Source organism: Mustela putorius, unplaced genomic scaffold, assembly GCF_011764305.1.
Source record: "Mustela putorius furo isolate JIRA1106 unplaced genomic scaffold, ASM1176430v1.1 tig00000174_pilon_pilon_pilon, whole genome shotgun sequence".
Classification (NCBI taxonomy): domain Eukaryota; kingdom Metazoa; phylum Chordata; class Mammalia; order Carnivora; family Mustelidae; genus Mustela; species Mustela putorius.
In genome coordinates this window covers 33,088,086-33,111,772 of record NW_025421304.1, presented here as the reverse complement: position 1 = coordinate 33,111,772, position 23,687 = coordinate 33,088,086, and the positions used below count along the sequence as shown (strand labels likewise).

Genomic DNA, 23,687 nt, shown 5'->3' with positions numbered 1-23,687 from the left:
TGGAACATGAGAAAATTATGGAAATGAAAACTGAGAAGTCAGTTCTCAGTTATGAATATATGAAAATGACACAATATACACAGATCTTTAGCATTTTTAAAAATTAATATTCCATCTTAAAGAATCAAACCCACAAAGACTAGCTTCTTCAAACCACAGAAGCAAAGAGTAAATCTTAGTATCCATTGTTACTAAATACTCTTGCAAAGCTCGTGGCATCTCAGGGAAGGCACTTCACACACCTAAATTCTTAGCAATCACCACCCTGTGTCTCAGCAGTGACTAAGCTGACACTAGCCACAGTATGTGTTTCCTTGTGCTCAAAGAAGGAACTCTGAAGGAAAATACCTCCTTCCTCAGTGTAGAGCTACCCTCAGGAGGTGACGCTAGAACCATCTATTCCAGAATCTTATTTTAATGGTTATTTATATATTTTCATTACAGTGTAGTTAACATAGCATTAATTAGTTTCAGATGTACAATAGAGTGATTCAACAATTCCATATATTAGTGCTCATCAAGAAAAGTCCACTCTTAATCCCCTTCACCTATTTCACCCATCCCCCCAACCACCCGCCCTCTGGTAACCATCTGTTTGTTCTATATATGTTCTATATAGTAATATATAGCATTTTTCTGGTTTGTCTCTTTTTTCCCTTTGTTAATTTGTTTCCTTAAGTTCCACATATGAGTGAAATCATATGGTTTTAACAGTTTTTCTTTTTTTTTTTAAGACTTATTTATTTATTTGACAAACAGATCACAAGTAGTCAGGAGAAAGCAGGCCCCCCACTGAGCAGAGAGCTGGATGCGGGGCTCAATCCCAGGACCCTGGGATCATGACGTGGGCCGAAGGCAGAGGCTTTAACCCACTGAGCCACCCAGGCACCCCTTAACAGTTTTTCAATAAATGAAAGTCATTCACTTAAATCACAGATGCAGTACAATGTCAGAATAATAATATAGATTTAAGCCTAACAATTACTGTATTTAGGAGCTGTGTTCCCACCCCAGAAAAGCTTTAAAGCAAGAATGAGTAGTACTGGACCCAAAATGACAAAATCTTCTGGCTGATATTATTTGTCATCTTGAACTGTGGTGAGGACCCTGGATATTTTTCCAAATGATCAGGTCTTGACCCCTCAAGCATCTGTGTTGTAAGGCTCTCAGCTGTATTTTTCATCTAAAAGCCATTTCTAGGTTGCCTTCAAAATAGAGGCATCACCTCCTGGACTGCGCTCAGACCACAAACCTCACACTATCGTTTGGCACTGTAATGTGATCCTTCAGGACCTTCTGATAAAGAACTTGGCTGTTGACAATGATAAAGAAAAAAAAAAATCCTTCTGCCATGTTCAAAATACTGGTTGGAGGTGAAAGTGGAAGCTTTCAATTAGGTGATAAGCCACTGTTATCTTTGAGAGGGGGCCACAGCTTCTAAAACCGGCAGCCAAGTTTGTACCCAGTATAAAGTGATGAAATTCAGCAGAGAGCCATGTAGTAATTATCCTCGAAGAGCTGGGGATTTGTGCCCTGTTTCTGTGTCTGTCCTGCTATGGCGGGTAGTGGAAGCGACAGGAAAGTTGGGGGCAAAGGGACCGGGGTTTGGTCTTAGCCCAGGCCAGGTCCAGGAGCACAGCCACGCCTGTTTTGGGTTTTCCTACAATGGAGAGTGTGCTGTGACGGGTTGGATTTAAGTACGAACCACATTGCGGATTAAAAGATGACACATAAAAAGGTAAGCATTTTAAGTCAATTTTTATGGAAATCTTATTTTACACAAACGTTAACCCAGGAAATGGCCACAATTCTGAGCCCGGACACTCCTTAATCCCATTCAGCCTTCGGAAACTTAACTCCCACCAGCGGAGCGCCGCCCCCGCTTGACCCCACCCCTGCCAAGGCCCCGCGCCCTTCCTATTGGTTCTTTTCCCGGCTCCGTCGGTTGCCGTGGAGACCAAGGCTATGGCAACCAGGAGAAGCCAAACTTGGTCCTTCCTGTGGGACGGCGTAGGGGTCCCAGGCCGGAATCCGCGCGGCGTTCATGGCGCTCTACGAGCTCTTCTCTCACCCGGTGGAGCGCGGCTACCGCGCGGGGCTCTGCTCCAAGGCCGCTCTGTTCCTGCTGCTGGCCGCCGCGCTCACGTACATCCCGCCACTGCTGGTGGCCTTCCGGAGCCACGGTGAGCCTGCTCGCGGCCGTGGCGCGCTCAGCTAGCTCCCCAGGGCCTGCTGCGCCCGCGGCCGCCTCCATGACCTCCTCCCCACCGCCCTCTCTACCGCAGGGTTTTGGCTGAAGCGGAGCAGTTACGAGGAGCAGCCGACCGTGCGCTTCCAGCACCAGGTGCTGCTCGTGGCCTTACTGGGACCGGAGCGCGGCGGGTTCCTGGCCTGGAGCACGTTCCCCGCCTTCAACCGGCTGCAGGGGGATCACCTGCGCGTCCCGCTGGTTTCGGTGCGTGGTTCCTGTCCGGGCCTGGAGACCCACCGGGGCTGGGCGGGGGTGGCCGGGGTTGGCGGGGAGAGGATGAACGGCCCCGGCCAAGGGAAGCCCAGGTTGGGTCTTAAGGGTTTGTGAACCCACGGCGGTTGTGTACACAGGCGCGTTGGCCTGAGCATACGTTTAATTTCCCGGGAAGTGACTCTCTCGTTTCATTCGACTTCTCCAAGCAGTCCACAGCGCCAGGAATGTTAGCCACTGCCGTGAGCACGTGTCCTACGGAAGCTGGGGGAGAGCCTGTCTCTGCCCCCCCCCCCGCCATTTCCGTGGGCCTGGCCTGATGGGTGGGTGTTCGCGAAAGTTTCTTTGAGTCACGAAGGTCGAGCGCTGTGCTTAGGCATTAACCTAACGTGTGGCTGCAGTTGTGCCTCGCAGCGGGGACCACCGGTAAGGGGATGCATTTTTATGCAGACCTGACACGTGGAAGCCGGGGAGCTGATTGGCTAAGCGACCTACCCAGAATGTGCAGGGGGTCCCTGTTGCGCCTCCCTGGCTTGTAGGACTAGATGCGGGCCCCAGCTTGCAGTTGTCCAGGATGAAAAGGAAGCATTTTCCTGTCTTTAATTTAGTATTTGGTTCAGGATGAGTGAGTACTAACTTTACAGTCATTCCCTTTCTGCTCATTTTCTGAAAACATTTTCCCTTAGAAGTAGGAAAATTCTATTTTTTCTTCTTCCAAAGTTGAATCTCTGCACATCTCAGAGATGATTGGCCTACAAGGCAACTTGTGTAGCTGGGAAAAAAAAAAAAATCAGACTATTTTCTAGCAGCCAAATAAAATGGAAAAAAAAAAAAAAGCCCACAAAACTTTTTACATCTGATCATATGAATAACTACAAACAAAATATAATTCATATTTTTTCTGATTATAAAAATGCATTCCCATTGTAAAATATTAAGGAGTTACAGGTATACATCATAATGTAAAATTAAAGGCTGACTTTGGAACATGTACATTTGTTAGCCAAACTTACTCTTTTTAAGATCTGCATAAAATTTTCATGATAGGGAAAACCTATTGGATTTAGCCAGTTCTCCGTTGGTGGATATTTGATGGACTTCTACTTTTTCACTATTTAGGATACTGCAGTGAACAAGATTTTGAATCAATCTTAGACCTTTAAACAGCCAATGGTGAGGAATTGGAATGCAAGCTGTTTTTTTGAAATTGTACCTGTAAATAGAAAACCGAGCAAGCAAATAATTATTAAATTCAGAGAAATAAAAAGTAAGGAAAAGGAAGAAAGGAATAGGATTCACGTAGTCATAAGTACATAAACACTGAATATTGATTGACTAACCAAAATGAGAGTTTAACTCAATGGGGGGCGGTGGAGGGAAGAAAACTAAAACTTCATCTTTTCACATGGGAAGTCAGTAGAGGATGCCTGAAACTGAGAAATCCAGAATTGCCAGTGCACAGGTTATTTTTTTTTTTTAAGATTTTATTTATTTATTTGAGAGAGAGACAGAGAGAGCATGAGCAAGGAGAAGGTCAGAGGGAGAAGCAGACTCCCCATGAAGTTGGGAGCCTGATGTGGGACTGGATCCTGGGACTCCAGGATCATGACCTGAGCTGAAAGCAGTCATCCAACCAACTGAGCCACCCAGGCGCCCCGAGAGAGAAACTCTTAAGCAGGCTCTGTGCTGGAAGAGGCAGTGCTGTTCCCATAACTCTGAGATAATGACCTAAGTGGAAATCAAGAGTCCGACACTCAGCCGACTCCCGGGCCCCCCGGGAACCCCTTGTTAGTCTTACTTTAGGTTAACATTACCTGTTTTTCATAGAAGTTTTTTGTTTTCCTTACATTTGTGTATTCCTCTCCGTCATACTCTCTGCTTACTTAAGTGTAAGAAATAATCGTGAAAAGTTAATCATGAAGCATTAGGTTTCATTCATATTTTTCTTTTCATGTGTTCATCCAACACAGCAGATTGACTCTCCAGTTGGATGGCTGGTTAGAGAGGCTCTTATCTCGGTGACCTTGAAAGCACCACCCTTGTTCCCCCTGTTTCTCCTGTGTGTGTGTGTGTGTGTATTTTTGATCCATGAAAGCAAGACTGCCACTATTCTTATGGTGCCCAGAATTATTAATCCTTTATAATACTGAGTAATTTTACACTCTAAAATGCAAAACCAAAGCTCCTTTTTCTTCGTCTTGTTCCCCCTCCATTCTAGGGCAGTGTCTATATAAGTTTGTTTGTTTGGGGTTTTTTTTAAGATTTTTATTTATTTATTTGACAAACAGATCACAAGCAGGCAGAAAGGCAGGCAGAGAGAGGGGGGGAAACAGGCTTCCTGTGGAGCAGAGAGCCTGATGTGGGGCTCGATCCCAGGAACCTGAGATCATGACCTGAGCCTAAGGCAGAAGCTTAACCCACTGAGCCACCCAGGTGCCCTACAAGGTTTTTTTTTTTTAAGATTTTATTTATTATTTGACAGAGAGAGGCACAGCAAGGGAGGGAACACAGCAGGGGGGGTTGAGAGAGGGAGACGCAGGCTTCCCTCTGAGCAGGGAGCCTGATGCAGGCCTGGGTCACAGGACCCTGGGATCATGACCTGAGCTGAAGATAGACACGTAACAACTGAGCCACCCAGGCGCCCTGTCTATAAGTATTTTTTAGTAAATGATTTGCTTTCGTCCTAGCTGAGCTCTTGGGTTTGAGAATAGTTTGAAATCATGAGATACAAATAAATGAACTAGAAGATATAGTAGAAGTACAGATCTCAACAGCAGCCCCAAAATATAAACTCGTTAGGAATAGGCTTAACATGAAATGTATACTTTAAAAAAAAAATTTTTTTTTTTTTTTTTTTTTTTTTTAAGTGTGGGTTCCTCGGGGGCTCAGTCAATTAAGCATCCACCTCTTGATCTCAGCTCAGGTCTTGATCTCAGGGTTGTGAGTTCAAGCCCAGTATTGGGCTCCAGGCTGGGCAAGAAGCCTACTTTAAGTAAGTAAGTAAGTAAATAAATAAATTTTAAATAAATAAAAGAAATGTGCAAGAACTATGTGAGTAAAACTTTAAATAGATTGATGACTGACACAAAGGAGATTAAAAAATGGTAATATCTGTCATATTTTTAGACCGGAAAATTCAACATCATAAAGATGCCTCTTCTCCCTTGGTTGATCTATAATTGTAATGCATTCTCAGTGAAAACATGACAGTATGCAGGGACAGACAGCCATATGGAAAAAGAAAGAAAAATTCTAGGAAAAAAGAGAAGGGTAAGAGGAGAATAGCTCTCCGAGATATTAAATTATACCTTAAAGCCATAATATATAAAGCAGTGTGACTTGGGGAACTTGTGCAAAAAGTATAGAAAAGGACTCAAATATGATGAGGCTTTATAAATAAAAAGGCTTTTATAAATAAAAGACTAACCATCTAACAGATGAAGGTGGCATTTTAAATCAGTGGTGAAAGATGACTTATGTAATAAAATGATGTAGGGGAGACTGGGAAGCCATCTGGAAAAACTTAAGATGGAGCCAGTGCTCAGATTGTACACCAGAATTCATGTCCAGATAGGTCAAGATTCAATTTAAAATATGGAATAGGGGCCCTTGGGTGGCTCAGTCAGTTAAGCATCTGATTTTGGCCCAAGTCATGATCTCAGGATGGTGGGATCCAGCCCTGCATCAGGCTCCCTGCTCAGAGGGGAGTCTGCTTCTTGCTCTGTCCCTCCCTCTATCTCTTTCATTCAAATAAATAAATACGGGGCGCCTGAGTGGTTCAGTGGGTTAAAGCCTCTGCCTTCGGCTCAGGTCATGGTCTCAGGGTCCTGGGATGGAGCCCCGCATCAGGCTCTCTGCTCAGCAGGGAGCCTGCTTCCTCCTCTCTCTCTGCCTGCCTCTCTGCCTACTTGTGATCTCTGAGTGTCAAATAAATAAAATCTTTTTTTAAAAAATTTTAAAAATAAATAAATAAAGTCTTTTAAAAAATTATTGGCATGGTAAAACCATAAGCTTAATCAAAGCACAAATAGAACTAGAAAAAAAGGTTTATCATTTGTATCACTTGTAAAAAGTTCATTTTCCTAACATAAAGTGCCTGTAGCTTTATAAATAAAAGACTAACCATCTAACAGAAAAATGGGCAAAGAATGTAAACAGTTCAAAGAAAAAGAAGCACATGTGACTCTTAGGAAGTCGCAGTTATGATTAGAGAAATGATTTTAATCTATCAAATAGGCAAAAATTGAAGTTTGACCACACTGTGACCAAGATGTCGGGAAACTTGTGAGCATTTGTGTGTATCACTGGTGGGGCTGTATATTGATGCACATCTTTGAAGGAATGTTTATCCATATATTTTTTTAAGATTTTATGTATTTATTTGAAAGAGAGAGGGAGAGAGACCACAGCAGGGGGAATGGCAGGCAGAGGGAGAGGCAGACTTCCCACTGAGCAGAGAGCCCAAAGAGGGACTCAATCCCAGGACTCCAAGGTCACCCACTGAGCTGAAGGCAGAAGCTTAACTGACTGAGCCCAATATTTGTCCATATTTGTCAGACTTACAGATGCCTGTGCCTGCTTCCACTTCTAGTAAGGTACTTTGGGGTTTGTGCAAATAGGTGAGATGACATACATAAAAAGTCACATCGTGGGGCGCCTGGGTGGTTCATTGGGTTAAGCCGCTGCCTTCAACTCAGGTCATGATCTCAGCATCCTGGGATCAAGCCCTGCATCGGGCTCTCTGCTCCACAGGGAGCCTGCTTCCCTTTCTCTCTCTCTCTGCCTGCCTCTCTGCCTACTTGTGATCTCTGTCTGTCAAATAAATAAATAAAATCTTTAAAAAAAAAAAAGTCACATCGTGCAGCATTGTAATAAGGTAAATAAACAAATGTAGTAATAGAAGATTCATCAGAGGGGTGCCTGGGTGGCTCCAGTGGGTTAAAGCCTCTGCCTTCGGCTCGGGTCATGATCCCCCATGATCCCTGGGATTGAGCCCCGCCTCGGGTTCTCTGAACAGCAGGGAGCCTGCTTCCCTTCCTCTCTCTGTGCCTGCCTCTCTGCCTCCTTGTGATCCCTGTCTGTCAAATAAATAAATAAAACCTTAAAAAAAAAAAAAGAAGAAGAAGACTCATCAGAGAAATTGTGGTACATTTACGCAGTGGAATGTTGCATAGCTCTTTTTTTTAAATGAAGCAGATCTCTATATATTGATGTGGAATCACCTCCAAAATAAATTGAAAAGTAGAAAAAACAAAAATTGTATATAATATGCTTCCATTCACATAAAAATAATAGAAAACATAACAAAGGATATATGTATGGGTGTGTATGCATATACATACATGAATGCTCTTACTCTCTCTGGAAGGATTCAAAAGACAGCACTGATTTCTCTGGGCAAAGAACTAAGTGGCTGAGGTTAGGATGGGAGAGAAGCTTTTTTTTTTTTAACTATATATCCTTCTGTACCTTTTAAATTTTATATCATGAAAATGTGATACACATTCAACATTTTTACATTATAATGACAATTTTAAAAGATTTATTTATTTTAGAGAGAGAAAGCAGGTGAGCAGGGGGAAGGGCAGAGGGAGAGGGAGAATCTCAAGCAGAGCCCCATGCAGGGCTTGATCTTGAGACCCTGAGATCATGACCTGACCCGAAACCAAGAGTGGAACGCTCAACCTACTGTGCCATCCAGATGCCCCATAATGACAATAATTTTTCAAAGGAAATTGAGAAAGGGCACAAGTAAGGCAAAAACAAAGCAAAAAAAAAAATTCCCAAATTCAAAAGCAGGTAAGTATATAAAATGACATGGCAACTTTGGAAAATAGTTTGCAGTTCCTGAAAAAGTAAAACATAGAATTACTAGGTATATGCGTACCCAAGAGAACTGAAGAGTTATGTCTGCACAAAAACTCAGGCACAAATGTTCACAGAAGCTTTATTCCTAATAGCAAAAAAATAGGAACAATCCAAATATTCGTCAACAAATGAATGCATAAACGAAATGGGTTCTAGCCGTATAATGGAATGTTTGTTACTCAGCCACCAAAAGGAATGGAGTCGTGAAACATTCTACAGCATGGATGAGCCTTCAGAACAGGCTAAGAGAGGATCCAGCCATGAAATAGGACAGCATCTGATGGATTTTATATGGAATGTTCAGAAGAGTCAAATCTGGGGCACCTGGGTGGCTCAGTGGGTTAAAGCCTCTGCCTTTCGCTCAGGTCATGATCCCAGGGTCCTGGGATTGAGCCCCACATCGGGCTCTCTGCTGGGCAGGGAGCCTGCCTCCCTTCCTTTCTACCTGCCCCTCTGCCTACTTGTGATCTCTGTGTGTCAAATAAATAAAATCTTTAAAAAAAAAAAAAAAGTCAAATCTGCAGAGACAGAAACTAGGGGTTCCAGGGGCTTGGGGAATTGACGGTCAGGAGAGACAGGTAATGACTACTAATAGGAAGAGGGTTTCTTTCTTGGATGATGAAGACATTTTGAAATTGCAATTAGGGGGACGCCTGGGTGGCTCAGTTGGTTAAGCAGCTGCCTTCAGCTCAGGTCATGATCCCAGCGTCCTGGGATCAATCGAGTCCCGCATCTGGCTCCTTGCTCGGTGGGGAGCCTGCTCCTCCCTCTGCCTCTGCCTGCCATTCTGTCTGCCTGTGCTCGCTCTCTCCCCCTCTCTCCCTCTGATAAATAAATAAAATCTTTAAAAAAAAAATTGCAATTAGGTAGGGGTGATAGTTTCACAACTTCATGAATATCCTAAAATCTACCAAACTCTGTATTTTAGGTAATTTTATGGTACATGAATTATGTCTCAGTTTTGTTTTAAAGCAGGTGGGCAATCCCCTGGTGATATACTTAGGAGCCATAGTAATAAAAATTACTGTTGATTTACTATGTTTCAGGCATACACTTAGCATTTCATCATTAGATAATATGTTTAAAGTCCTTTACATAGTTCTTGGCCCGTGACAATCACTAAGTGTTAACTCTTAATTTTTTTTTTACATACGTTACCTTTTTTTTTTTTTTTTAAAGATTTTATTTATTTGACAGACAGAAACCACAAGCAGGCAGAGAGAGAAGGGAAGCAAGCCCCCCGCTGAGCAGAGAGCCCGATGTGGGTCTCCATCCCAGGACCCTGAGACCATGATCTGAATGAAAGGCAGTTGATTAACCAGCTGAGCCACCCAGGCATCTCTACCTCTTTAATCCTCATAGTAACCATGTGATACAGAGGCTATATCCTTGTTTTACAGGTAAAGAAACTAAGACTCAGAGAAGTGACCTCTTTTGCTTAGTTCTTAACCAAACAGTCAAGACTGCAACACAAGGGTTTGTCATTCTATATCATGTATTCTTTTATTTTAAGATTTTATTTATTCATTTATTTGAGAGAGAGAGAGAGAGAGCATGAGAGGGGAGAAGGTCAGAGGGAGAAGCAGACTCCTGGCCGAGCTGGGAGCCCGATGCTGTGCTCAATCCCGGAATTCCGGGATCACAACCCTAGCTGAAGGCAGTCGCTTAACGTATTGAGCCACCCTTGTGCCCATCTATAGCATATATTCTTAGCCCTTATTGCAACAAAGTACTTCTTTTTCCCCACCAACTCTCAAGGTAAAGCTAGCCTAACCACAGCCTGTCTGAGAAACTGTGCAGAAGATCAGAGAAGCAGTGGTTTTAGGTCAAGTTTTGACCAAATGCTGGGGGATGGTTCTGTGGTTACTAACTTGGGAAAATGCCTCAGAAGCCAGAAATGGCCTTGCTTCTGCTTCGGTCAGCTCACCTTGGACAGCATCTCTAAAGTCCCTGTGCTTTGAACACTTTGTAAATCCAAGTTTCTTGTTGTTGCTATTGTGGTTAAGGACAGAAGGAAAAACCACAGGGTGACCGCTCCTTTCAAGCCTGACTGAGCTCTTTAAGGCATGTGTGGGCCCAGAGACTGTGGGGGCTGAAGGCTATGGGCAGTGCAGGGAGGTGAGTGGAGAGCATTGTTGTATCTGAGATACAGTTTTCACATCTCTGAGATCAGAATGTGTCCTCTCTGTGGTATCTTAAAATTGCCGCTGTGGGACGCCCAGGTGACTCAGATGGTTAAGCATCTGCCTTGGGCTCACGTCATGTTCTCAGGACCCTGGGATCGAGTCCCACATTGGGGTTCCCTGCTCAGCAGCGAATCTGCTTCTCCCTCTCCCTTTGCCTCTCCCCCAAACCCTGCTCATGCGCTCGTGCTCCCTCTCTCTCACTCAAGTAAATAGAATCTTAAAAAATATTGCTGCTGCCAGTAGACAGGCTTGGTTTAATCCTTATTGCCTACACATGTGCAAACATCAGATGTGTCAGCATCAAAACTTGGAGAACTGACATCAACATCTTGAAAGAAAACATTAGAAACAATAATAAAACAATATTTTAACCCTGAGAACCAAATGTTGAGCAGGTCAGGGAAGGTTTAAGAGGCACTTAAATATAGGCCAGATCTACATACCTTTTTAAAAGACTGATTGATTGATTTATAGAGTGGGAGCGAGACGAGGGGCAGAAGGGGAGAGAAAATCTCAAGCAGACTCCATACAGAGCATGGAGCCCAGTGTGGGGCTCGATCTCACAACCCTGAGATCATGACCTGAGCCAAAATCAAGAGTTGGATGCTTAACTGACGGAGCCACCCAGGTGCCCCTAAAGCCTGCTTAAGAGCCCAGACCAATGGATTTAGTTCCATTTATGGATTTTTTTTTTTAATGTTGTATCTCCAATATGCTCGATGGCACAAAGGACAAAATTACATAGAAAAGGATGGTTATCATTGAGTCACAAAATAATGCAAAAGAATCAGAATGTAAAGAAGTTTTAGGAGTCCCTAGGGCCATTTATTTTCCTTATATTTTTATGTGCATAACTATGATATCTGATATAAGTATGCCTAGAGTCTAAAAGCTTTTAATAATTGTAAAAGAAATGTTCTCAGTAATTAGAAAGCATTGAGTCATAGTTTAACTAGAAGTAGTTTTGCTTTTTTGCTGGTATCTAAAGTAATGGTGCATTTTATAATTGATGGTATCTTAGATTCATTGAAACACAGGCAGCAAGGATTTGATGAGTCTAGGAGCCCTGAAGTGTTGGTCCCTACTTTGTTGGAGACCCAAAGACTGGTGCCAAAGAGTATTTTCAACATTAAAAGAAAAAAAATGAAACACCCATTGATGACAAGTATATGGTAAAACAGACACTGGTATAAACTAAGACGTTAACCTTGGGGCACCTGGCTGGCTCAGTATAGCATGGAACTTTTTTTCTTTTTTTTTTTTTTTTAACTACTGATTTTTATTATTTTGAGATAGAGAAAGTGAGAGCTAGAGCAGGAGCCAGGAGCCAGAGGGCAAGGGAGAAGCAGACTCTCTGCTGAGCAGAGAGCCCAGTGTGGGGCTCGATCCCAGACCCTGGAATCAGGACCTTACCTGAAGGCAGACACTAACCAGGTGAGCCACCCAGGCACTCCAGATTTACAGTGACTGTTAAGTTGGTGTTAGGGTTAGTGAGTCTTATGCCTGCCCCAAGCCACCCTCCTGGGTGCCGCTTTGTGATGGTCATGCTGTTGCTGAAAACCACATTCTCCTTTGCTCACTGGCTCTCTGTGAGGTTCTTCCTGTAGGAGGCATGATGAGCCTTCTGGCAGTGGGAGAAAGACTCTAACCAGAGTGAAGAACCATGGTGGGGGGGTGCAAACAGGAAGGAGCAACCTTACTGTTCCCTCTAGTGGGTTCTTTGTCCAGGCTTCTGAGGTCTGGCCCAGCTCCTTGAGATAACACCAGCCTCTTCCCTTTCTTCTCCAGCTTTAGGCACAGAGCTCCCATGGCACAAATGCCTTATAAAAATTAGGTGCTGATATAATTGATGAATTCCCTTCGCCAAACATACCCACTGGGTTTTAGATACTAAACTTGAAGTTGTGTTAAAGAAGTATTAGCTCTCGGAGTGCCTCCCTTTGTAACTTGCACATGCGTTAAACCTGATTTGAACTAAATGGAATCAAAAGGTGGATTTCATCCTTGGTCCGAGCACTGGCATAGGAATGTGGCCCACCTCGCCAGCCCTGTGGGGATGAGAGCGGGACCTTGTAATGGGCATTTGTGGGGACGCAGCATTAGCATCGTCCCTCCCCCCAGGACTACCTGGGCCCTGGCTTCCACCTCCCTCCTCCTCACTGCCCGCACTGCTCCGGTAAGCGCTGACCCACTTCGCAGAGCAGGTGGACGTTGTCAGCGGGGATCACCCTGCCTCTAAATGTTTCTGTTCCTCTTCACCTCACTTCTTTCCGGCTACCCACAGTCAGATCTTCCTGAGTATTTCCTGAAAAAAATGGCTGTGAGATCCTCCCTTTCCTTTAATTGAAGCCTGCCTCGTTTCCCTTTGTGGCATTTATCACATTTATTTGTTTATGGATTTATTTTCTGCCTCCCTGGCTGGGAATGTAAACCCCATTAGGGTTCGGAGTTTATGTACTTCGTTTGCCACTGTATTTCAAGCCCTTGACAGTGCCTGGCACATAGTAGGCCCCTAAAAAATACTTGACAGACTAATAAGTGAACTTAACAAGCAGACTCTAATTATGCTGCTGTGGTAGATCCCTGTCCCGTGTGAATGTGGAGTGAATATGTTGCATAAACACCACACTGACTTGCTTTCTAACTTTGATGCTGGCTTTTTGCAAAAAGATTAATCTTACCCACAATTTTCTCCTTGAGCGTTTTTTAAGTCTGGACATTTTAGTTCTGGAAAGAGGACCCAATTTGGAGTCACAGACATGGTTTCAAATCTTTACCATTACTAGCCACACCCAAAAAAATCCCTCAATCTCCCTGAACCTCGATTTCCTCATCTGTACAGTGAGTATAATCTTTGCTTCGCTTACGTCAGGATTTATTGTAAAGATCAAATGAACAAATGTATTTCTCTCCCTCCCACACTGTGTTGAGGTCTGATTCTTCTGTCAACCTCCCCCCCGCCCCGGCCCCGCACCCTCTATGCTGTCTTGCAAGTTGAGACATTTGATCTTTGTCTTCCTGTCCAGCCCTAAAGATCCAGAAGGTATGGGTCCACTACAGAGAGTGAATCTGACTTTGTCTTGCAAGTGTTTCCAACTGAAGAAAATTCACAGGAAGACAAGGCAGCCTCTTTTCTGTCCTACTCATAATTGCTAATACATAATTGCCTCAGTAACTTGACCGTCAACCCTGGTAACAATATCCCTCCCCTACACCTGTGAAGCTGATGGAACAGGACAGAGAAAACAGAATCCAACAGAAGAAAAAGGGTACATTTCTCTAGAACAAGGCCTAGGATAAGGACATTATTGTCTGAAGGAAGGACATGATTGAAAGGTCCTGAAAACTGAGCTCCATCTTAATCAACCACCCTTAGGAGCCTGAAAAAGAACAAAGAATCTCTTCCTTGCATCATAATAACAGTGGAAAGCAAAACGAATCTGTTCCTGGAGCATGCCATTGGGAATGTTGATCTGCCAGAGCAGAATCCTTCTGGGAACCTACAGCGGGAAAGGATCAGTTGTAGCAACAAGATCCAGGGCTGTCCCAAAGAATCATGTCCCCAGTGATCACATTTCAGTGCCATCTTCCTGATGGTCAGACTATGGGTGGTGAGACTGGATTCTGGTGTTTTCTATGGGCTGTCCTTTGTCTCTTTCCCTCCTTAGATCTCAGTTTTCCTTCCTTTTGTATCCATAATTTATAAACTGTCTGTAGTTTTAATGACTTGCTGATTTGATTTAGCTTCCTTTTTCACTGTATCGATTGGTACTAAAAGTTGCACGAGGCTTTCAAGCCCCGACATCAGTGATGAGGAGTTCCACTATCGATAGTCTGAAGCAAAGACACTTGTGGCCGAAGAAAGTATAGATAGAGTTTGGTGTTTTTCTCCTGAGTCTGTTTGGGGAATGAATGCATGATGATTAGAATCTGTTTCTTTTCTATTTAAAAAAAAAAAAAAATGGACTCCTGGAGAAGTAGAAGTCAGTACTAATGTGCTATTTAAATATTCCGTACAAACTCAGATGTTTCTTTTTCTTTTTTTTTTTTTTTAAGATTTTATTTATTTATTTGACAGAGAGAAATCACAAGTAGTCGGAGAGGCAGGCAGAGAGAGAGAGAGGGAAGCAGGCTCCCTGCTGAGCAGAGAGCCCGATGCGGGACTCGATCCCAGGACCCTGAGATCATGACCCCAGCCGAAGGCAGCGGCTTAACCCACTGAGCCACCCAGGTGCCCCTCAGATGTGTTTCTAAAGAAGAAAATAAAACACCAGCAACGAAACAAAAAAGATTCAAGGAAAAAACTAAAAAAAAAAAAAAAAAAAAAAAAATGCCATCCAGACCTCCAGATATTGTTCTTGCCACTTCAAGTTCCTGTTCAGTGTGGCGCTTAAACATTTGAGAAGCAGGAGTGTGAAGCCCGGGGCCAGCACCTCGGGTCTCCTTCCCTGCTCTTGATCTCCTTATACCTATTTATTCTTCCTGTTTACTTCCGGCGAGGGAGCTAACTCCCGTGTGTAGCAGAACAGTGGGTCCCTCTGTTACGGCAGGCATCCAGATTCTTCCCGGACTTACTCAGGACCAGGGCCACTGGCTGTCTTTGGGTTTCCTAGACTCGAGAAGAAGACAGGAACCAGGATGGGAAAATGGACATGTTACATTTTAAGCTGGAGCTTCCCCTGCAGTCCACGGAGCAGGTTCTCGGTGTGCAGCTCATCCTGACTTTCTCCTACCAGTTGCACGTGAGTCCATTCCTCCGGGAAGCCCATCCCCGCCCTTTTGTGCCTTCATAGAACTGAGCCCTCTGTCTGATTTTTAGGCCTCTGTCTGCTGCCGAAGGCTCTCTTCCGAAGTGTTGTGCGGGATTTAATTGAGGCAAATCGCACGTTTCTCATGGGGGCCGTGCTGGTGTGTGTGGGCTATCCACAGCTCGCAGGGTTCCGGGCGGATAGCTTCCCGCATGGGCAAGCAGGTGGTGGAGGGGCTGGGACGCTGCCACCCCAGACTGGGATGCCCAGGGCCCAGAGCCTTCCGATCCCCCAAAACTGTCTCTCCCTCTGATGATTTCAGAGGATGTCCACGTTCGTGATGCAGAGCATGGCGTTTCTGCAGTCCTCCTTCGCGGTTCCAGGCTCGCAGCTGTATGTGCACGGGGACCTGAGGCTGCAGCAGAAGCAGCCCCTAAGCTGCGGCGGCCTGGACGTGAGATACAACGTAAGGAAGCTCCGCGCTGTGGTCGCTTTGGTTTCTCTGTGTTACTGCTTATCAGGTTCTTTAAAGAGGGAGGCGTGAAAGTGGGAAATAGCACTTCTCTGGGGGTGACCCAGAAGAGGATTTCTGCAGAGTTCTTTCCTTGAGTTCTTTCAAAATACAAGGCCAGATACACTGGTATTTGCATCTAAAAAGAGACCAGAAACATGCCTTTAAGAACTGAAGTTTTTTTTTTTTTAAAGATTTTATTTATTTATTTGTCAGAGATAGAGGGAGAGTGAGCACAGGCAGACAGAGAGGCAGGCAGAGGCAGAGGGAGAAGCAGGCTCCCTGCCGAGCAAGGAGCCCGATGTGGGACTCGATCCCAGGACGCTGGGATCATGACCTGAGCCGAAGGCAGCCGCTCAACCACCTGAGCCACCCAGGCGTCCCTAAGAACTGAAGTATTTTTGCTTTGCAGGTGCGCGTGGGCGCACACGTGGCTTATGCCAAGTGGCCTTTCCCAGTTCGTGTAAAACACTGGGGAAGTCACAACTAACCGCTGTTTGCTAAGCGGCAGCCGCCTCCGGGGATCCTGCTTCTGTCCTTTCCCAGCTGTCCAGCCGCTTGTCCTGTCATGGTCCCCCGGGGCTCCTTTCCAGCCAAACCGGCCCTTTCACTGTTCCTCAGTCCCACGGAGCAGCTCCTGTCCCCCAGTTTTTCCTCCTGCCACATATCCACGTAGCTTGCTCTCCCACTCCATTCGGGTCCCTGTCCAAATGTGCCCGAGCTCAGACCTTCTCGGACTTCTCTTTCTAAAGACCTTTCTCCTCCCTGCCCGTCACCCCTCACCTTGACTGATTTTCCTTAGTCCACCGGAAATAGTAAAGATCGGGTTTTGGTGTGTTCGCCTCCTGTCTCCCCAGCGCTAAAAGCACAGACATCTTCTCCACTGTCACCCCGGAGCCTAAAACAGGGCCTGGCACATTGGAAGCACTCAGATTTGTTCAAAGAATGAACTCTCGTTTTTACACATCAGGAAACTGAGGCAGACAGCGCTTAATTAATTTTCCCAAAGTCCTGCCACTTGAAAGTAACAGAGCCATAAATTGTCCAGGACTGGATCTTACACATAGGGTCACTCATTACTGATCTTTCTTTTATCACAAGGGAGCCTGTGCAAGTTGGGCCAGGCTACTTTTGAAAATGAAAGAGTGATCTTATCAGTTACTACAGGCATGAACCAGGACTGCTCCAGATAAACGGATTTATGGTCTGTCCACCTATAGTCAATGTAAAGGGTTTTTTTTTAAGATTCTATTTATTTGAGAGTGAGTGAGCAAGAGCACAAGCAGGGGGAGTGGCAGGCAGAGGGAGAAGCAAACTTCCCGATAAGCAAGGAGCTTGACCTTGATCCTAGGACATCCAGATCAACACCTGAGCCAAAGGCAGATGCTTAACTGACTGAGCCACCCAGGCTCCCCTCAATATAGGTTTACATAAAAAGGAGGGGGACTATAAGATAAAAACTTTTTTTTTAAAGATTTTATTTATTTATTTGACAGAGAAACAGAGATAGCGCGCGTGCGCGCGCGCAAGAGAGAGAGAGAGCGCGAGCACAAGCGGGGAGTGGCAGGCAGAGGGAGAGGGCTCTGCTGAACAAGGAGCCCCATGTGGGGCCCGATCCCAGTATCCGGGGATCATGACCTGAGCTGAAGATAGACACTCAACCAACCGAGCCACCCAGGTGCCCCAGATAAAAACTTTTTATTTGAAGATTTAGATATTGATTATATCAAAATGAATGTAATATTACAAGGCAGGAGATAGTTTACTTCTTCAAAGGATTATATGCTTATTATTTGCCCTTTATCCTATTTTCATCTCTATATTTAAAAAAGAGAAATTACAGGGGTGCCTGTGTGGCTCAGCCAGTTAAGCATCTGCCTTCGGCTCAGGTCATGATCCCGGAGTCCTGGGATCAAGCCCTAAATCAGGGTCCCTGCTCACTGGGGAGTCTTCTCCCAAAATCTTTTTATTTTTTTTTTTAAGATTTTATTTATTTACTTGACAGACAGAGATCACAAGTAGGCAGAGAGGCAGGCAGAGAGAGAGAGAGAGAGGAGGAAGCAGGCTCCCCGCAGAGCAGAGAGCCCGATGTGGGGTTTGATCCCAGGACCCTGGGATCATGACGTGAGCTGAAGACAAAGGCTTTAACCCACTGAGCCACCCAGGCGCTCCTTCTCTCAAAATCTTTTAAAAAGAGAGAGAGAGATAAATTACGGAGTGTCCAAGGAAGAGCAAGAAAGACAACAGAGATGAAAATACGGACTCCTTAAAAAATTAAAAGAATTATTGCTCCCCTTGGAATGGGGCGGCGGGGTGTTTTATAAGTAACTAAAGCCCGTTAAAGGTGGATATTGACCCCTTTTCCATCCCTGTAAAACGGAAGACTCGGGGGCACCTTGGTGGCATAGTTGATCAAGCATCCAACTCTTGATTTTGGCTCAGGTCATGAGATTGAGCCCTTTGGTGGACTCTGCACTCAGCTAATCGTCCACTTGACTTTCTATCTTCCTCTCCCTCTGCCACTCCCACTCATGCTGCCTCTTTCTCTCTCGCTCTCTATTGCTGGAAAGTAAATAATCTTTTTAAGAGGGTCGGGGAGACTGAATGTAGATTACTTAAATTGTTGCAAGGCGGGCTGGGGGGAGGGGGGACAGGGGTGATCACCTGTTATCCATCCTTGAATAAAGGACTCCTGATGCTAGAGTAGGTCACCAAACCCAAGAGGGTGGTCTGTGAGATGAGCCTGGAGGGGAGGGAGGGTAGAAAGACGAGTGGAGAAGTGGCTGGAGGCTTACCCCATATCCTCCTGCCATTTCCCAGGTGTCCGTAATCAATGGGACCAGCCCTTTTGCCTATGACTACGATCTCACCCACATTGTTGCTGCTTACCAGGAAAGGAATGGTGAGTCATAAGTACAGTTTGTTCAGCCGCTTCTCAAGGACCTTTCAGGTTAGGGGGAACATCGGACAAAAACAGAATTGGAGCCCTTGGGACACCTTAGGTGGCTCAGTTGGTTAAGCATCTGCCTTGGGCTCAGGTCATGATCCCAGGCTCCTGGGATCAAGTCCCATATGGGGCTCCCTACTCAATGGGGAGCCTGCCTCTCCCCCTGCTTGTGCTCTCTCTCTGACAAAAAAATAAAATCTTAAAAAAGAAAAATAGAGTTGGAGCCCTTCTCATGATGAAAATGTCAGTACCAGTGAACACTCAGTGATGGGAGGGAACAGGCTGCCCCTACTTGTCTTTTTCCTTCTGGTCTGAAGACCCATATCATACCCCCGCACCTTACCACTAGTCTCATGGTCCAGCAGGTGACTGCTGATTTATGCCCCATATTTATTTATTAAGTGCCACATTTATCCCACCACTGGCTTGATAGATTTCCTTTTTAATGTAAACGCCTAATTGAGTCGGCCCCACTACCACACACAAAGACAAATTGCTATCCTTGATAGAACTAAAGAAAGTGACTTACCTGACATGAGCAGTGGAGGTAGAACAGAGGGCCCAAGGTTCTAGCTGGAAGGCAGAGCGTGTCCATTCCTTACAGAGAAAAGACTGTCAGGCCAGCCGAGTGTACTTGACTCAGCACATTTGGCAGGTTGGTGGTCTGAGGTTTTCTCTAAAGGCATCTGAAGGGTTCCTTGGCAGCCAGACATCAGGGATGCTATACACACATCCTTAGCAAATAGGGGGACTGCAGTTCCAGTAGTCCTGATTTTTGAGTAACGCATGGTGGCATTATTCCAAGGCTAAAGTTATTTTAAGACAAAAACACTCATCTACAACTTTGCTTTCTGTAGTCCTTTCAGTCCTTGTCCACAGCAGATTTTTCTATATTCAGCTCTTATCATAGTAGAAATATTTTAGGATCCAATTTTTTTGTCCTTTTTTATTTTATTTATTTATTTATTTATTAGAGAGAGAGGGAAAGTGATCACAAGCATGGGGAGCAGCAGACAGAGAGAAGCAGGCCTCCTAGTGAGCAGAGAGCCCAACAGACATGGGACTCAATCCCAGGACCTGAGATCATGACCTGAGCTGAAGGCAGATACTTAACTGACTGAGCTACCCAGGCACCCCTGTACTCTGAAATATAAATATTTCCCACCCTGCTACAAAGTTTTAATTGGTTATTTTTAGTGGTAGCATAGTATTCCTTTACTTCGTCATTCAACAACTATAGAACCTGAAGACTATTCCAATTTTTTTTTTAATATTTTATTTATTTATTTGACAGAGAGAGATCACAAGTAGGCAGAGAGGCAGAGAGAGAGGGAGGAAGCAGGCTCCCCGCTGAGCAGAGAGCCCGATGCGGGACTTGATCCCAGGACCCTGAGATCATGACCTGAGCTGAAGGCAGAGGCTCAACGCACTGAGCCACCCAGGCGCCCCCCAATTTTTTTTTTTTTTTAAGATTTGTCTATTTATCAGAGAGAGAGAGGGAGAGAGAGCATGTGAGTGGAGAGGCAGAGGAATAGAATCCTGAAGCAGACTCCCTGCTGAACGCAGTCTACACTTGGCTCAGTCCCATGACCCTGAGATCATGATCCAAGCCGATACTAAGGGTCAGTGCTTAATACGTAACCAACTGAGCCACCCAGGCACCCTGACAGTTCCAAGTTTTTAATATAATTTTTCGTTTTTTTAAATAGGCTCTATGCCCAGAGTAGAGCCCAATGCGCAGGGCCTGAACTTAACAACCCCGAGATCAAGACCTGAGCTGAGATCAAGAGTCAGACACAGCTGACTGAGCCACTCAGGCACCCCTTTAACATAAATATTTTGACGACTATTTTATTTTTTTAAGATTGTATTTATTTATTTAACAAACAGAGATCACAAGTAGGCAGAGAGGCAGGCAGAGAGAGGGGGAAGCAGGTTCCCCACTGAGCAGAGAGCCCAACTCGGGGCTCAATCCCAGGACCCTGGGATCACGACCTGAGCTGAAGGCAGAGGCTTTAATCCACTGATCCACCCAGGCACCCCAAGCATAAATATTTTGACGAGTATTTTAATGAATAATTTGTGAACAACTTTGCACATTCAGTTCTCTTTTCTTTGGGGTCATTCCTTTGGAACAAGTTCTGGTGTGCAGAATTTGCCTGAGAGGTTAAAGAATACTTTTCTAGCCCTCATTACTTTATTCATGGATTAACTCTGGGTTGCATTACAGTAACCACGGTCCTCACGGGCCCCCACCCCATCTGGCTGGTGGGAAGGGCTGCCGAAGCTCCATTCGTGATTAACGCTGTCATCCAATACCCGGTGGAAGTCATTTCATATCCTTTCTGTTAAAGAGCCACAGTAGCTCAGTTTCAAAAAAAGGAGGGTTCCTCCGTCATCCCAAGAAGGAACAGATGCAGGAGGCCTCCGACTGGGAATGGCTACAGTTCGTGGCCCCACTCAAATGACTCTGTCTGCTATTCATACAGGGGAAAACAAAACAAAACAAAACTCATTTCCTCTTCGTATTTCTTTCTGGGGAAGTCTTCCAAGTCAAAACCATCCATATTTATGCCTTAATAATCTTTAATCATATTCCCTTTTATCTTAAGAGTATTTGAAACATTTTTGCCATTTCCCGTCTCAACTAAACCTTTGGTTTAACTTCCATTTAGAAAACACCATCTGTGACTCCTTAACTGTCTATACATATCTACCAGGATTCTGGGAAATAATCAAGTTTGCCTGGGTCCAGTATGTCAGTATCCTGCTTATCTTCCTCTGGGTGTTTGAAAGAATCAAAAGATTTGTGTTTCAAAATCAAGTGGTGACCACAATCCCTGTCACAGGGATGCCCCAGGGAGAAGTATATAAGGAGCACTTGTCATAGGAAGACCATTTCTGAGAACTCAGCAGGATCCTGGCTACCTCATTGTGGTCTTCTGAGAACTGCCATCTTAAGAAGCTTTTGCAAAGAGCCTGTGGACACGTGCGGTGTGTGTGCTTTTCCTGTCAAAGACAAAGGACAGTCCTTTCTCATTTCTCTCTACACAAATCCATATCTTCTAAGCACCTGGCACGTAAGCACCCCTCATCAGGGACTAGTTTGTGGAACCATCCAAGGGTTCCCAAAGGCTATAATTTGCTTGCTTTTTTTTTTTTTTTTTTTTTTTTTTTTTTTTTTTTTTTTTTTTTTTTTTGCCTTAGGCTTGAATTTCAGGAGAAAACTACAATCAGTTCAGAGCTCTTGGAAAGAGTCCCATCTCTGGTCAAGCAAAGACTTTTCCTCTTTTGAACCGAGAAGCGTGCTATACATTTCTTCCCACTATTGTAAACCACTTCTTACTCTTTTCAGGGCTCTCTTGTGAGAGAGATGCAAATCGGCCGCACTTTCCACTCCTGCGCCTCTAAGTTTCCCTTCAGAACTTCGGTTTCCAGCGCTGAGAGACGGTCAAGGGGAGACCCGGAGCGAGAAGGGAGGGCTCGGGAGCACGTGCGCGCACACGTGCGCGGGTGGGCGACCCCAGAACACGAGGACCGTCCACCTGCCCTCGGCCTAACACACAGTCGTCTGTCATCGGCTCAGCTGCGGGGCCCTTTATCCCTGCCCTGCCGGGGCTGGCTTGTTGCCCTGCCTTTCGCCCTGTCTGTGCCCCCTGGAACAGCAGGCTTCAGCCAGAGCGCTGTCTAGGCCACAACCCCCGCAGCAACAGCGGGGGAAGGAAGGATGAGAACCACAGTCGCCTTCTCTCTGGCCCTCCTCCAACAGCCTGGACACTGGCCACTCTTCGTCCTGGACAGCCCTCCCCCTTCTTGAAGAGGACGTGGGTGACAGAGGAGCTGTTGTTGGTATTGGCTCCCACTGCCAACGGCCACAGAGCTCCTTTGGACGGCCAGCGGGAAGCCCGGCTACTCGAATTTCCCTTGATGAAGGAACCTGGTGCCGATGCGGGTGAGCGGCTTTGCGGGGGACGCACGAGGTGCGATGAGGGGATGAAGGGAGTGTTCGCCCAGGCAGCCCACTCTGGCCTGGCCAGTTGCAGAGTGTCAGGCAGGCCAGCAGGCTCATCCTCTTGCTCTGGTGGGTGTCTGCAGGCTGAGACCACTGAAATGGGCCCCTGTTGCCCGAGGAAGACTGCTGCTCCGTTCTTGGCCTGCAGAGACAAGCTGCCCGCAAAGCACAAATGGATCTGCTTTATGATCCCAAGATATCGGCACTGGAGACATGCCCGTTCTGACCCATGCATTATCCCGACGCACGAACACTCTCCTCACCGTATGCCTCAGTTTACCTTGGAGGTTCAGTTCTCATTTCCAAAGCACCTTGTCTTTCAGGCTGACCAAAATAAGAAATATTTTGAAGAATTCAAGCACAAAAATAGCTTACCACTGGTCCCTCTGCCTTTTCTTTTAATATCTAGGGCTGTTGATAATACCTAAAGATTTTCTCTTGAGATATAATGGGAAAAAAAAAAAGCCAAAACCGGTTTTTGGTTTGAATCACAAGAAGGTAACGAGATGTGGAAAGACAGCTAAAGATGTAAATAAACACTGCGTTTTGTTAAATTATTTTAATGCAGAATTTGTATAAAGAACCATGATGTTTTGTACCTTTCTAATTAAAATATTCAAAACTGAAGGCTGCGTGTGTCTTTTTCAAGGAGAAGAGTTTGGAAAGGGGGTGGGGAGGGGAAAGGTTGTGCACACTTCTCCAAGTTACTCACCGGCCGCCTTGCCTTGCCAGGGCTCTGCCCAAAGACCTTGGAGCTTTTGTTGGCTCTTTGGCAGAGTCTCCTGGTCCAGTCCCAAGTACATGTGAGTTTTCGGTGGAATCCACATGGCATGTGGAAACCACAGACTGGAAAATTACAACTGTGTCTGGTGAATATCAAATTATTTACAGATCAGATGTTGGTAGCTTCAAAACCTGAATGATACAGTGTAGTGGCAAGAGAGAAAAAAGTGA

At 45.2% G+C, this 23,687-nt stretch overlaps 1 protein-coding gene across 2 annotated transcripts; it reads left to right on the top strand.

The window, feature by feature from the left end:
- Positions 1-1,946: 1,946 nt before the first annotated feature.
- Positions 1,947-23,360, top strand: TMEM231 (transmembrane protein 231). Of its 2 annotated transcripts, XM_004753974.3 has the most exons (7): positions 1,950-2,183; positions 2,286-2,455; positions 15,129-15,257; positions 15,586-15,729; positions 18,595-18,676; positions 20,952-21,057; positions 21,431-23,360. In XM_004753974.3, exons 1-7 carry the CDS (start codon positions 2,045-2,047, stop codon positions 21,609-21,611), a joined length of 951 nt encoding a protein of 316 aa, XP_004754031.1. In that variant the 5' UTR covers positions 1,950-2,044; the 3' UTR covers positions 21,612-23,360. The 2 variants fall into 2 exon arrangements, with proteins under 2 accessions (XP_044932254.1, XP_004754031.1); XM_045076319.1 differs by lacking the exon at positions 20,952-21,057 and having other exon boundaries at positions 1,947-2,183; positions 21,397-23,360.
- The last annotated feature ends 327 nt before the right edge of the window (positions 23,361-23,687 follow it).